The following is a 16,014-nucleotide window of genomic DNA, read 5'->3' as shown; positions in this document are numbered from 1 at the left end:
GCCTGTTGAAAACATTCAATCTTTTTTGATAGAAGATTAAAAAGAGGCCTTAAGCAGCTGTAAAAAGTTGTTCAGCATTTTTCTAAGATATGTGGTGATACCATACTCCTGCACCCTCAGTTTCATATGGCAACTGGATCACTCATCTGAGAATTGTGCCAGCTATTGCAGGCTCAGCGGGGAGATCAGCACAGAATGCTGCTCCTCTCTCTCTTCAGTGTTTTTACATGGTATCGGGACACCTTGCAACCACTTCACTCAACATCAAGCATGAACAGGTTTACGATATTGGTAAACAAAGCAGTCAATGCATATACAAGTTTACGTGAAGCATAGTAAGGTAATGGCATGATGTTCAGATAGTGATGACCAATAGATTAATGCTGGCCAGGCCAATGGGAAGGAAGATAACCAAAACCATCTTCAATTGATGGCATTCACCTGATGGCCTTATTTCCAAATCTGTTCCAAAAGAAGCAAATTCTGGCAGCTCAGAATTTCTTACTGGACTGCAATTTCAGGTGAAATTATGTGCACGAGCCTTTGCCAGTTTGAACACCTCAGATTCATGGATTTCCACATGTCAGAGGACCTCTCCTGAGCCAGCATATCAAGGCAACTGTGATGCTTTTACTTTCTACAGCATTGGAGAAGATGTAGCATGGTTGAATATTCTATCAAACTTCTGCAGGTGTATATGGAAAGAAGATTAACTGGTTGCATCCTGGCCTGGTTTGAAAAGTCAAGTGCACGCAGAAAGTGGCAACAGAGCCAACCCCATTATGGACACAAACTTCCCGTCCACTGACTATTCAAGGCACTTCCTCAAGAAGGGAGCCAACATCACAAAGGAACCTGATCAAACCAGTCACAATCTCTTATCGCTGCTTCCTTCAGGAAGAAGGTACAGAAGCTTGAAATCCAGCATTTCTTGGTCAAAGAGCAACTATTTTTCCACTACAGCTACTAGATTCATGAACTTACCCACACTACAAAGACCACTAAAAGATTTGTCTGCATCACTTAATTTTCTGCACTAATGTCAAATCTGACCATTTATTCATCTTGTATTTAATGATCTCCTTTTCTATGTCATGGCATAATGTGGCAATTTAATTTATACATTTTTAGTTGGTATATCTCGTGTATCTGCAACATGAACTTTGGGGCATCTGAACACTACTTATGTGTGTGACAATATCTCATGTTGTATCAACTTTGACTAAAAGGCAACAGTAATCAGGCTAACCCTTTCAGTTACTGTTTCTTCACCCAGCAACTGTGTTGAATATTTGAATGACTGGATGTTTCAACTTGATTGGTTTAATGATGCAAATTGACTACATATCAGAAACCATTACCAATGCAAGAGGTCTCTCTGCACGAGTAGAAGTGTGCTTTTATGGTATGGCCTAAAGGCTCTCATGATTGGGGAATGTATAGCAGTCCAAAATGTCAAGAAAACACCTGTTGTTATTTACATTTGAAAAGTCAAAACTCCAACACCAGCTGATCACTCAATATAACTGTGCCAACTTTTCGCAACAATGTGAAATACGCCTTTTGAACCTACAGCAAGTTTGCTGGCTAGCTGTTTCCAAGAAATCCTAAGACCATATTTCTAAGACAAGAAACAATGTTCAAAAATATGATCATTTTGTGAAATAAACATGAAATGAAAATTCTCCACATTTCTAGAGAGAACAACTGAACCTCCACAGTCCATGACATAACTTAGTAAGACCAACATATTAAAATATGGAAGCTTAAACTAGTGTACTGGCAATATTCCTAAAAAACATTGAAAGACTGACATAGTACAAAAACTGGAATTTTATATTGGGGAAACATTTTACAATGTCAAATTTCATTTTTTCACTAATTAGTCCTTCCAAGGTTCAATGGATAGCACAAAAAGTAGTGAAAACCAAGGCTGACTTTTCCTTTCCACAAAAAGCAGTCAGTTTTTGGCTGATACCAGCTGGTCCAAAGACAAGGATTAGAATCCATACGATTTGTACTGAACATGACAATGCTTCAATTTGAAACTAACCTGCTATATAGAAATGAATAAATGTATTCCATTAGAAAAAATAACATATAGTTTAAGAAATAATATTGAAATATTCGAACAAATATGGGAGCCTTACATTAAATACAATAGCGAAAACCTACCGGGGACAAACATTACCTAAGTTGATGGAAGGAGAAGGAAAGAAAAGAATGGACTCAGTAGAATTTCTGGTGTATTTTTGTTGAATGACAACATTGTCTGACTGGTTTAATGCAACCTAGATTGTATACCTAAAATGGATGAGGGGGGGGTGGCCTGGGAGGAGGGAGGGGAGAAAAAGTCACTGTATATGTGTGAAAAAGAAAGTGTATATCATGGCTAATGTGATTTATGGTGTGAAAAATAAAAAAATTTAAAAAAAATTAAAAAATAAAAAGAAACTAACCTGCAAATATATCTTCGTGTTCAAATGCTTTCCGATTCTTTTCATTTTTTCCCTTATCTGTGGCTTCAGATCTTGGAGAGCCAACTCGTTCCTCCAATATTTCTCTTGGCAAGGAATCAACTACTGTTTGAAAACCATCACTGATCCCTAACCTAGAATCTTGGATAAAATCCTTGTCTAGCCTTTTCACAGGAAACCCCAGAGATTCTGTCAGGGTCACTGGTTTACGTGCTAGCGTTGCAGTTATTTCTTCTCCACTCAGAACAAAGTTACCACTTGCTCTCAAAATATCATTTCCATTTTGAGCAATATTAAATATCTCTGCATTGTGCAAGATTGAACTATCTGCATTCCTGCTGGATAAGATTGTTTTATGAACATCCCTATTCCCATTTTCATAGTCAAAACTCTTGCTACAATCATTATTTTTTAATAAGAACCCTTTCTCAAAGATGTTAGCACAATTTGTTTGGCAGTCATCAGGCTTGCTTCCAATGGACTGTTTCCGACACTTCAGCTCATCAAGCTTAGACTTTTTCCTCTTTTCCTCAGCTTCCCTAAATGTGGTTTGTTCAACTCCATTTTCTTCTTCAAGAGTAGTTTGGTTACTCTGAGAGTCTTGAATGCGTGGACTGCTCACTGGATGAAAATCAACTTCATCAGTGTCGTCCCCCAAAGGCACAGCAACAAGTTCACCCGAATTCATGTAATCACTTGCATCTTCAACCGACAACATATGTCCTCTGTGCAATAAAGTTTGCTCTTTATTGTTAAAACCATCAGTTAGTCTTCCAAATGAGTCTCGCTGGCCAAAGCTGCTTTCATTTATCGTGGTAGACAATTCAAGTCTTCTCTCAGCTTTCGCTCGATTTGTTGTGCTGAAGTCTAACGCCTCAGGAGAATGTTCTCTGGGCAGAACCTGTGGCCAACTGCCCTTGGTATCCATTTCATCCTCACCTAAAAGAAAATCAGAAAGACAGATCAATGCACATATTTTGTTAATAAACCCATGTAAAATGCAGAGCAGGCAAATATCCCTTCCTCAATACAAGATCATCTAACCTACAAACCTGGCATTCTGGGCAAAACCAAAAGGGCATACCAACTGCCAAAGCCTCAAGACTTTCAGAATACACTCACTTCCATCGGCAGATTGCACTTGGCAGCTTTTTGCCACCAAATCTCTTCTCCTGCCTAATAAATACACACTACTCTAATTCTCCTTGCAACCTACCCCTTCCACACTCTTGGACTGAACTCAAAACTATTCCACTACACATTTCAATACTCTGGTTCCATACCGTTACAAACTTGTGTAAAATTATTTTAGACATAATATCTGCTAAAAAAATTTTTTTAGGAATTGTGATCGATCAAAAAAAAACATGAATCGACTTAAATGATGAAAGAAATAATGAAGGATAAGTGACTAAAATAAATGTTTCCAAACAGAATTATACACATTTTTGCATAACTGGCAATAAGAGAATTTCATTACAAGTAGGGTCACTGTTACATACAATCTTTCATGCTCATCTCCAGGGCCAAGTGTCCTACAGCCAATTAGATATTTCTGAAATTCAATCACTGCTGGTAATGCTTGAAACAATAAAGCCAATTTGAAACAGCATGCTACCACAAAAAAGATTTTTAAATCATGTAGCAGGTCAAGCAGCACCTGTAGAGGCAAAATGATAGTCGACTTTTCAGCTTGAGACCCTGCATCAGAATAGAATGTGTAGAGGGGAGATTGTCAGTGTAAAGTGGTAAGAGGGAGAGGTGAAGTTGAAGCTGGCAAGCAAGAATTGGAACCAGGCACTGTGCAGATAAAATCAGGTAAGTGGTTGAGTTGGGAGATGGTGGCTGGTAGGTGTTAGGCAGAGACAAACAAGAGGAAAGTGTAAAAAAAAAGACAGGTGGAACCAAATGGAGCGTGCAAAATTGTGAAACCAGCAAGGGGAACAAGCTGAGGTTGGGAATAGAAGAACCATGTGTGGGGGGAGCAGATGCAGGGGAAACCAAAGAGAGAAAGAAGATTAGAGTATGGGTTACATCAAGTTAAAAAATTCAATGTTTATTGAATAGGTTGCTCGATTTAGAGTTCTACATTTTATTTAGATTGTTGTGAGTAGGTTATAGGTCAGCACAGCATAATGGGCTGAAGGATCTGCACTTTGCTGTATACCCTGTGTTCTATACCATTGGGTTGTGGACTATCAGGCAGAATACAAAGTATTGTTCTTCGAGTTTGGTTTCAGCCTCAGTCTGGCAGTGGAGAAGGCTGAGGACTAACAGGTCAGTGTGGGAATGGGAAGGGGAATTGAAATGACATGGAACTGGAAGTGCATCTAGCACCTTTCATTCTGCCTGGGTAGTCCACAACCCAATGGAATGAACATTTAATTTTCAAAGCAGGTAACACTGTGCTCCTTTCTCTCCCCTTCTGACTCCTTTCCATTATCTAATTTTATTTCCCCTTCCCGCACCTCGTGCCCTCTGCCTAGCACCATGACACCTTCTGGTTCTCCTATTCCCTCCTCCAAATGGTTCTATCTGATCATCCCTCCCATACCTGGCTCCACTTGTCACATTCCTGATGTTATGTTGAATCTTGATAGAGATTCCTCAATCTTGTTACCAGATTCAACATCCTCAGCCTCTTGCTTCCAGCCTCTGGACTTCACCCCTTCAGATTTATTTTACCCTTCTTTCTTTTTGCTTTCTTTATTCATTTCTGAGAAACCACCTGCTGATTCCATCACTCCACTTCCAACCAGCATACATCTCCCTCCTCACCTAGTTCCATCCATCATCTGCTAGTCCCTCCCTTTCACCTCTTTATGCTAGCTGTCTCCCTTCTACATTCTGATGCAGGGTCTCAAACAGAAATGTCAACTATCCCTTTGCCTTCTCCAGCAGTTTGCTTTTTGCTCCAGATTCCAGCATCTGCTGTGTTTTATCCATATCAGTTTCTTCTACTATTACTGTCTAAGGGCTAAAATTGGGAACAACATGGAGAAAACCCTGCTCTGCTTAATTAAGTAACAAACAAAAATACTGCAGACACCGTGTTGAAGTAAAAACACACAAAGGTGGAGAAACTCAGCAGGTCAAGCAGTGTGCTTTAGATAGCAAAGGAAAAAATACATAGCCGACATTTTGGGCTTGAGCCTTTCAAAAGTATAGGTAGACGTGGAAAAAAAGTGGGGAGAAAAGATGGTCACATGGCAGAGGTGATGGGTGAAGAAGGGGAGTGTAAGGGTTCAAATGACAAAATGTCTTGAAAACTTCAGTTTCTAGCAATCTGCACAAAGATTGTTGACATTCCTTTGAGTGTCTCTAAAGTAACAGCTTTCTTATCAAGGTTAAAAGTTGTGTTTTGGACCATCTTAGATAAACAAAGTGCTTGGTTTTTGAATCGGCTTTTCTGTTGTTAGAATCAAGAACATAGAGCCGGTCTAACAATTTCTTTCACCATGTACTTTTGAATGCGTTAATATCTCATTGTCCATTTATTCAGTGATTTTTAGTTTACTGTTTAAAATGCAAATAAACAGTGGAAAACTCAATGCTATTGGAACGGACATTCATTAATGAATCAAAATAACCGGCTGCATGTTCTCAAGCGACTATGAAGAGAAATGGTCAAAATGAGGAGGGAGGGGACAGAGTAAATCAGTCTTGTGGATACACAAGTGTTGCTTCATTTGAAAGGCCTGTTTGGGGCCCCAAGACCAAGGTGTGCGGCCACAGGGAAAGGTGCCGGGGTGCGGGGGAGATTGGTGGGGCGGGATGAATGCATGAGGGAGTCACGGAGGGAGGCAAAGTGGGGAGGGGAGGAGAGGAGAAATATTCTATACCCATTTTAGAGCAGAGACAACTTCAATTTAAAGTTAATCCAAAGAAAAGCTGCTCTAAGGACATGCCACTCTCTTGAATTGCACTAGCCGAGATTCTGATTCTCAGTTGAAGTGAAATCCAAATACTTGATGCTGAGTGAGCGAATGGTCCTTCCAACTAACCAATGCCATTTTTAAAATTATTCGAAAATTATAATATTAGTAAGCAAAAGAAAATATCTTTCAACACTATTGATTCCATAAAATATTCTTTAAGCAAAACAAAAAAATTATTTTCTGCCATCACACGTTGATTTTTGAGAACAATTTAAAACAGATAATGATAAAATCTCCCTCAGATTAACACCGATTTCTCTAAAATGTGTGAATATTTTATTTAAAAAATAGAAATGAGAGCTTCTATAAATACCATCTGTTCCAAAAACAAAATCAGTGAAAAACCAACTGGGCATCAGCACAGATTTTCTCATTGGGAGATCTCTTGCGGACCCAGAGGCAAAAATCATATTGTCTGAGGCATTTGAACTGAGAAGGTGCCATTTCTGAGTTAACCTGCAGCGTAGCATAGGTTCTAAATGATTTGATCTGCCTTTGCTTAACTGTTCCCTATGTCTATTTTTTGAGTGTTACATAGACCAGCAGCAAGAGGAATTCACCAAGATAATGGTATCTTCAAACCAATAATTTTTATTAATAACATAAAATCTTTCTTGCATCTAAACTTAATCCCAACTATGTGCAAATGTTCATCCCTTTTTGAAATCTCAACATTCTAAACTGTCCTCCAGACCATGAATCATGCTCTGGGCCTTCTACCACTCCACAGCACCCCCAGTGGTGGTTTATCATCCAAGTCCAGAAATCTTTAGATCATTCTCTGGTGAGTCCGTCTCCCACTCTCTCAGTAGTCCACCTTCACTTTGGCTCTCTAAGGCAAATTGTCACTTTTTAACATAAAACCACACAACACATAGGCCAATGCACAACACAGAACTCTGTAACATCTTCCCTGCTAAAAAATAAAATTTGGTCCACAAGAACAAATTTTTAGCAATTAGTGGAAGTATTACATAAATAAAATAAAATAGACACTCCATTTTTTATACAATATGTGATTAGATTCATATCTACCCAGATTAACATTTTGACAAACAATCTGCTATTACATTAGCCGTCCCCTTTATGTGTGTAATAATTAAATCATACTCTTGTAATAGTCAGCTCCAATTCAATAATTGTCTGTTCTTATTTTTCATTTTAGCAGAAAAACTAATGGATTATGATCAGTATATATTATTAACGGTTTTTGAGCAGTACAAATACACACATCAAAATGTTGCAACACTAAAACAAGCACTAATAACTCCTTCTCAATGGTTGAATAATTTTGTTGATTGTGTCGTTAAAGTTTCTCGAGAAGTATGAAATAGGATGTTGTACTACATCACCATTCTTCTTCTGTAACAGTACAGCACCAAACGCTTCATCACTGGCGTCCACGGCTAAAGAGAATGGCTTTTCAAAGTTAGGGGACACAAGTACAGGCTGATGGCATAAAATGGCCTTCAACTTCAGAAACGCTTCCTGGCATGCATCTGACCAGATAAATTTTTCTTTCTTTCCAAGTAGTTTTGTTAATGGGAGTGCAATTTCTGCAAAGGTTTTACAAAATCTACGATAGTAGCCAATCATACCTAGAAATCTCCAAAGAGTTTTCTTCTTACTGGGGATAGGCAATGATACTCAGTGATAACCAATATTTTCACTCCTGTCCCTGTCCTACCACATAACCCAGATAAATTACAGTGGCATGACCCAACTCACCCTTGTGCAAATTCACTGTGAGTTGTGCTTCCACCAGTCTCTGAAATAACTGTTCTAATTCAAGCATGTGTTCTTCCCATGTATCTGTACTAATTACTAAATCATCAATATAGGCTCCTGTGTGCTCTAAACCCTGAATTACTGCATTAATCATTCTCTTAAATGTGCCAGGTAAATTTTTCATCCCGAAAGGCATAACATTATACTCATACAATCCCAAAGGTGTAACAAATGCAGAAATCTCCCTGCCTTTCTCTGACAAAGGAACCCACCAGTACCCTTTTTAGAGATCAATGTTTGTAAGAAACTTAGCCTTCCTCACCTTATCTATACAATCATCTATTCTGGGAATAGGGAACGCATCAGTCTTTGTCACGATGTTTACCTTTCGATAATCTGTACAAAACCTAACTGAATCATCTGGCTTAGGCCAGAACACAGGGTGAACTCCAATTTGAACTTGATTTTTGGATGATGTCATTTTTGAACATATAATCCACCTCTTGATCCAACAATCTCCTCTTTTCCTGATTAACTCAGTAAGAATGCTGCTTAATAGGCAGAATCATAGATGATTCTATGCATCACTGACCTCCACATCATGACAAGCCACAGTAGTTCTTCTTGGAACATTTGGGAATATATCCTTAAATTTCATAAGTAATGTCTTCATTTCTTCCCTTTCTGATTTAGTCAAATGCATTAACTTGGTGTCTAAGTTTTGCAAAACTATAGAATTTTCCAGCCTGGGGCTTATCATTTTCTGTGTTCCATGACCTTCCACAAAACTTATCTCCTCCTTACTTTCCTCTATAACTAGCACCTTGGTTGGAATCCTAGTTTCCTCCTCAGTCATTTTCTCAAAGTAAGGTTTAAGCATGTTCACGTGACAGATCAGGTGTCTCAATGACATAGGTAACCTGATTAATTTTTGATTTCACCTTATATGGTCCTGAAAACTGAGCTCTCAAAAGGTTTGACAGAATTGGAAACAAAACCAATACCTTGTCACCAGTTTTAATGTCCTTAGCTTTTTGCTTTTTGATCATACAGAATTTTCATTTTTCCACGAGCAGTTTTTAAATTTTTCCTTGCCATCTGACAAGCTTGATGTAATCTATTTTTAAATTTGAAAATATAATCCAACAGATTTGATTGTATATCATTATGTATCCACTGTTCCTTCAACAATAGTAATGGACCCCTGACTTCATGACCAAACACCAACTCAAATGGACTAAAGCCAAGAGTTACCTCTCTAACAGCAAACAATAACAAATGGATTCCTTCATCCCAATCCTTTTTATTTTCCATGCAATAAGCCCTCATCATATTTTTCAGTTAAATAGAACCTTTCCAAGGCCCTTCGACTTTCAGGATGATAGGCAGACGACACAATTTGATGGGCTCCCAATTCATACACCACTTGTTGAAATATTCCAGACATAAAATTACTCCCTTGGACCGCTTGAATTTCCCTTGGTAGGCCAAACAGTGTGAAAAATCTTATCATAGTCTTCACAATCGTCTTTGCTTTAATGTTTCTCAGGGGAATAGCCTCTGGAAACCTTGAAGCTGTGCACTTGAGTGTTAACAAATATTCATTTCCTCCTTTGGTTTTTGGCAATGGGCCAACACAATCCACTATCACTTTTGAGAAGGGCTCCCCGAAAGCAGGGATGGGTTGTAAAGGTGGTCCTTGATTAGGCTTACCCACCAGTTGACAAGTGTAACAGGTTCTACAAAAGTTCACAACATCCTTTCTTAATTTCGGCCAATAAAACTGTTTCCTTATCTTTTCTACCATCTTCTTCACTCCAAGATGACCTCCTAAAGGTGTACTATGAACCAACTTTAATATTTCATTCCTGCAAATTTTGGGAATTACAACTTGCCTTACTACCGCCCAGTTTTCACTGGCAGGTATCACTTGTGGTCTCCACTTTCTCATCAATATTCCATCTTGAACAAAGTAACCTGCTGGCACAGTTTCAATTTCCTGGTTAGACAGAATCTTATCTCTTAACCCAGCAAGATCAGGATCATGCTTTTGTCTAGCTATTAATTCTTCTCTTGAGAACAGTAAAGCTGGATTCTTAGGTTGGTCCTCAATGGTTACCTCCACTACAGGATCATCACAGACAGAAATTTCTCTACCTCTATCTTTTTTCTAGACATGGCTTTAGTAATGGCACATGCAGGGTAGATTTCCAAATCCTTTTCGGACTCATAAACCAATGGCTTATTTGTGAGTTTCTCTGCTAAATCATTTCCAAACAAAAGAGAAACTCCATCCACCGGCAGACTTGATCTTATCCCCATCGTAACTGGGCCATTAACTAAGTTTAATTTCATCACTATTCTATGCGAAGGTATAGGCTCTGCTTCACCACCAATGTCTTTAATTAAATTAATAAATTCACATCAGTATCGTTCTCCTCACCAAAATTCAAAACGTTGCTTAATACAAGCGATTGGGCTGCTCCAGTATCCCGCAGGATTTTAACTGGCACTTAATTGGAACCTTCTTTAACCGAAATGAAACCTTCAGTCATGAATGGTTTAAAAATATCCCTACCTTTCTCACTCTGAACACAGGCAGTTGGCACCACCCCTTTCTCTTTCTTCCTCTTCAGTACAGAACAAGTTGCTATTATGTGCCCTGGCTTCTTACAATAGTGTGGCAAATAACATTCGAAAATTTTTCCTTCACCCATTTCCCTTCCTCCTCTTCCTTTAACCTCACTTCTAGATTTTCTTTCTACTCTACTTGAATTATCAGCAGTATTCCTTTGAAAGGTTTTCCCTGGTGTCCACTTAGATTTGTGGGTTAAAGCATATTGCTCTGCGAATTTAGCCAATTCTTGCTAAGTTTTTATATTTTTCTCTGCCAAGTTCATTTGAATATCGTCAGGAACACAATTTTTAATCTCCTCAATCAGAATGATTTCCCTCAATAAATCAAAGTATTTTCTACTTTCATTGCGGCACACCACTGATCAAAACACACAACCTTCCGAAAAGCAAAATCCAGGTAAGATTTGGTTGCTGCTTTTTGTTAATCTCCTGAAATTTTGTCTATAAGCCTCTGGGACTAGTTCATAAGATTAGAGTATAGCCTGCTTTATGAATTCGTAATCAGCTGCTTGTTGTACAGTGAGACATGAATACACCTGTTGGGCTTTCCCTTTAAGAACACTTTGTAGCAGGAGTGACCACTGGTCTGGTGGCCATTTTAAATTTACAGCTACTTTCTCAAAATACTGGTCTATTTCAGCTTCCTCAAATGGAGGAACTAATCTCACTTCTCTACTGACCTGAAACCTCTCCTCCTGACCAGCACGTGGGTTTTGGGCTTCTCCCTCTCCTTGCATTAGGGTCAGCTTTAATTTAGCTAGTTCTAGCTCATGCTTCCATTCTTTCTCTCTCTCCTCCATTTCTGCCTGCCTTACTGCTTCCCGTTCGGCTTTCCTTTCTGCCTCTCTTTTGTCCTCTAACTCTAGTTTTCTCAAAGCCAATTTTACTTCCTTTGAAGTTTTCTCCTTTGGAAACTGTTCTAATGCAGCTTCTTCAAATACACCCGTTCCTACATAGTGCTTAACAATCTTTCGGGCAATTTCCATTTTTTAATCCCAGTTCTTACTGTAAGAAATTTTAACTTGCCAACTATAACCATCAGTTCGGACTTTTACTCCATTATTAAATTAACCACTGAAGGGTTTGCTATGAACTGGTCAATATTCATAGTTGATAGTTTCTCTGATGATGATTTACACACTCACCGTTTATTTTTAATTTCAAGCTAGAGGTTGAATCAAACTCAGACGACTGATAACTAAGCACAAGTCAATCACACCTAACGCTTCCAAATTAGTTTGATCCCAGACGATGCCACAAAATTATGTTACAAGATCAAACCAGCAATCACAAAGAAGGCAGATCACACAGGGGCAAAGATGAACAATTACTTTATTAACAAATAATTCACCTTCAAACTTAAATTCAACCCCCCCCCCCACTCCCTTTTATAACAATGCCCACTGGTTACTATGCAAATTTCTATAACAGTGTAAAACTAATAAATTCCCCAGCCTAAATATAACATACGTAATCAAAGTCTAAGCTACACTTCCAACCAGCCCACAGAAAAACTTAGACACAAAACACACAAGACTCACAAAACTTCAATCTCACATGAAGCAAAGATCATATACAAAATACAGTTTGTTTGGTACAACTGAAGCCAAAAGATCAAAGAGAGAGAGAGAGCGTCCGGCGGAGAGCGCGAGAGTCGGAGAGAGCGTCCGGCGGAGAGCGCGAGAGTCGGAGAGAGCGTCCGGCGGAGAGCGCGTCCGGCGGAGAGCGCGTCCGGCGGAGAGCGCGTCCGGCGGAGAGCGCGTCCGGCGGAGAGCGCGTCCGGCGGAGAGCGCGTCCGGCGGAGAGCGCGTCCGGCGGAGAGCGCGTCCGGCGGAGAGCGCGTCCGGCGGAGAGCGCGTCCGGCGGAGAGCGCGTCCGGCGGAGAGCGCGTCCGGCGGAGAGCGCGTCCGGCGGAGAGCGCGTCCGGCGGAGAGCGCGTCCGGCGGAGAGCGCGTCCGGCGGAGAGCGCGTCCGGCGGAGAGCGCGTCCGGCGGAGAGCGCGTCCGGCGGAGAGCGCGTCCGGCGGAGAGCGCGTCCGGCGGAGAGCGCGTCCGGCGGAGAGCGCGTCCGGCGGAGAGCGCGTCCGGCGGAGAGAGCGTCCGGCGGAGAGAGCGAGAGTCGGAGAGAGCGAGAGTCGGAGAGAGCGAGAGTCGGAGAGAGCGAGAGTCGGAGAGAGCGAGAGTCGGAGAGAGCGAGAGTCGGAGAGAGCGAGAGTCGGAGAGAGCGAGAGTCGGAGAGAGCGAGAGTCGGAGAGAGCGAGAGTCGGAGAGAGCGAGAGTCGGAGAGAGCGAGAGTCGGAGAGAGCGAGAGTCGGAGAGAGCGAGAGTCGGAGAGAGCGAGAGTCGGAGAGAGCGAGAGTCGGAGAGAGCGAGAGTCGGAGAGAGCGAGAGTCGGAGAGAGCGAGAGTCGGAGAGAGCGAGAGTCGGAGAGAGCGAGAGTCGGAGAGAGCGAGAGTCGGAGAGAGCGAGAGTCGGAGAGAGCGAGAGTCGGAGAGAGCGAGAGTCGGAGAGAGCGAGAGTCGGAGAGAGCGAGAGTCGGAGAGAGCGAGAGTCGGAGAGAGCGAGAGTCGGAGAGAGCGAGAGTCGGAGAGAGCGAGAGTCGGAGAGAGCGAGAGTCGGAGAGAGCGAGAGTCGGAGAGAGCGAGAGTCGGAGAGAGCGAGAGTCGGAGAGAGCGAGAGTCGGAGAGAGCGAGAGTCGGAGAGAGCGAGAGTCGGAGAGAGCGAGAGTCGGAGAGAGCGAGAGTCGGAGAGAGCGAGAGTCGGAGAGAGCGAGAGTCGGAGAGAGCGAGAGTCGGAGAGAGCGAGAGTCGGAGAGAGCGAGAGTCGGAGAGAGCGAGAGTCGGAGAGAGCGAGAGTCGGAGAGAGCGAGAGTCGGAGAGAGCGAGAGTCGGAGAGAGCGAGAGTCGGAGAGAGCGAGAGTCGGAGAGAGCGAGAGTCGGAGAGAGCGAGAGTCGGAGAGAGCGAGAGTCGGAGAGAGCGAGAGTCGGAGAGAGCGAGAGTCGGAGAGAGCGAGAGTCGGAGAGAGCGAGAGTCGGAGAGAGCGAGAGTCGGAGAGAGCGAGAGTCGGAGAGAGCGAGAGTCGGAGAGAGCGAGAGTCGGAGAGAGCGAGAGTCGGAGAGAGCGAGAGTCGGAGAGAGCGAGAGTCGGAGAGAGCGAGAGTCGGAGAGAGCGAGAGTCGGAGAGAGCGAGAGTCGGAGAGAGCGAGAGTCGGAGAGAGCGAGAGTCGGAGAGAGCGAGAGTCGGAGAGAGCGAGAGTCGGAGAGAGCGAGAGTCGGAGAGAGCGAGAGTCGGAGAGAGCGAGAGTCGGAGAGAGCGAGAGTCGGAGAGAGCGAGAGTCGGAGAGAGCGAGAGTCGGAGAGAGCGAGAGTCGGAGAGAGCGAGAGTCGGAGAGAGCGAGAGTCGGAGAGAGCGAGAGTCGGAGAGAGCGAGAGTCGGAGAGAGCGAGAGTCGGAGAGAGCGAGAGTCGGAGAGAGCGAGAGTCGGAGAGAGCGAGAGTCGGAGAGAGCGAGAGTCGGAGAGAGCGAGAGTCGGAGAGAGCGAGAGTCGGAGAGAGCGAGAGTCGGAGAGAGCGAGAGTCGGAGAGAGCGAGAGTCGGAGAGAGCGAGAGTCGGAGAGAGCGAGAGTCGGAGAGAGCGAGAGTCGGAGAGAGCGAGAGTCGGAGAGAGCGAGAGTCGGAGAGAGCGAGAGTCGGAGAGAGCGAGAGTCGGAGAGAGCGAGAGTCGGAGAGAGCGAGAGTCGGAGAGAGCGAGAGTCGGAGAGAGCGAGAGTCGGAGAGAGCGAGAGTCGGAGAGAGCGAGAGTCGGAGAGAGCGAGAGTCGGAGAGAGCGAGAGTCGGAGAGAGCGAGAGTCGGAGAGAGCGAGAGTCGGAGAGAGCGAGAGTCGGAGAGAGCGAGAGTCGGAGAGAGCGAGAGTCGGAGAGAGCGAGAGTCGGAGAGAGCGAGAGTCGGAGAGAGCGAGAGTCGGAGAGAGCGAGAGTCGGAGAGAGCGAGAGTCGGAGAGAGCGAGAGTCGGAGAGAGCGAGAGTCGGAGAGAGCGAGAGTCGGAGAGAGCGAGAGTCGGAGAGAGCGAGAGTCGGAGAGAGCGAGAGTCGGAGAGAGCGAGAGTCGGAGAGAGCGAGAGTCGGAGAGAGCGAGAGTCGGAGAGAGCGAGAGTCGGAGAGAGCGAGAGTCGGAGAGAGCGAGAGTCGGAGAGAGCGAGAGTCGGAGAGAGCGAGAGTCGGAGAGAGCGAGAGTCGGAGAGAGCGAGAGTCGGAGAGAGCGAGAGTCGGAGAGAGCGAGAGTCGGAGAGAGCGAGAGTCGGAGAGAGCGAGAGTCGGAGAGACAGAGAGTCGGAGAGACAGAGAGTCGGAGAGACAGAGAGTCGGAGAGACAGAGAGTCGGAGAGACAGAGAGTCGGAGACAGAGAGTCGGAGACAGAGAGTCGGAGACAGAGAGTCGGAGACAGAGAGTCGGAGACAGAGAGTCGGAGACAGAGAGTCGGAGACAGAGAGTCGGAGACAGAGAGTCGGAGACAGAGAGTCGGAGACAGAGAGTCGGAGACAGAGAGTCGGAGACAGAGAGTCGGAGACAGAGAGTCGGGGACAGAGAGTCGGGGACAGAGAGTCGGGGACAGAGAGTCGGGGACAGAGAGTTGGACAGAGAGTTGGACAGAGAGTTGGACAGAGAGTTGGACAGAGAGTTGGACAGAGAGTTGGACAGAGAGTTGGACAGAGAGTTGGACAGAGAGTTGGACAGAGAGTTGGACAGAGAGTTGGACAGAGAGTTGGACAGAGAGTTGGACAGAGAGTTGGACAGAGAGTTGGACAGAGAGTTGGACAGAGAGTTGGACAGAGAGTTGGACAGAGAGTTGGACAGAGAGTTGGACAGAGAGTTGGACAGAGAGTTGGACAGAGAGTTGGACAGAGAGTTGGACAGAGAGTTGGACAGAGAGTTGGACAGAGAGTTAGAAAGAGAGCATTAGAAAGAGAGAGTTAGAAAGAGAGAGAGAGTTAGAAAGAGAGGGGAGAGAGAGAGAGTTAGAAAGAGAGGGGAGAGAGAGAGAGAGAGAGAGAGAGAGAGAGAGAGAGAGAGAGAGAGAGAGAGAGAAAGGGAGAACACAAAAAACACAAAATTCTAAGTTGTCTTGTGTTGCTTCCAGAGAGAGGAACAATCAGAATGAACAATCATTCTGGCTGCCTTCAGAATGTTCATCCTTTTTGAAATCCCAACATTCTAAACTGTCTCCAGACCATGACTC

At 43.7% G+C, this 16,014-nt stretch overlaps 1 protein-coding gene across 4 annotated transcripts in view; it reads right to left on the bottom strand.

The window, feature by feature from the left end:
• The window catches only part of zmym4.1 (zinc finger MYM-type containing 4, tandem duplicate 1), a 173,218-nt gene that overhangs the window by 100,890 nt on the left and 56,314 nt on the right, over window positions 1-16,014 (bottom strand). For all 4 annotated transcript variants that reach the window (XM_069895780.1, XM_069895782.1, XM_069895781.1 and 1 more), the window contains one exon: window positions 2,460-3,416. In XM_069895780.1, coding sequence (XP_069751881.1) covers window positions 2,460-3,416 — 957 coding nt within the window. The remainder of the gene's footprint in view (window positions 1-2,459; window positions 3,417-16,014) is intronic.

Source organism: Narcine bancroftii, chromosome 8 (genome assembly GCF_036971445.1).
Source record: "Narcine bancroftii isolate sNarBan1 chromosome 8, sNarBan1.hap1, whole genome shotgun sequence".
Taxonomy (NCBI): Eukaryota; Metazoa; Chordata; class Chondrichthyes; order Torpediniformes; family Narcinidae; genus Narcine; species Narcine bancroftii.
Note: the sequence above shows the minus strand (reverse complement) of the source record. Positions and strands in the feature narration are given on the sequence as shown.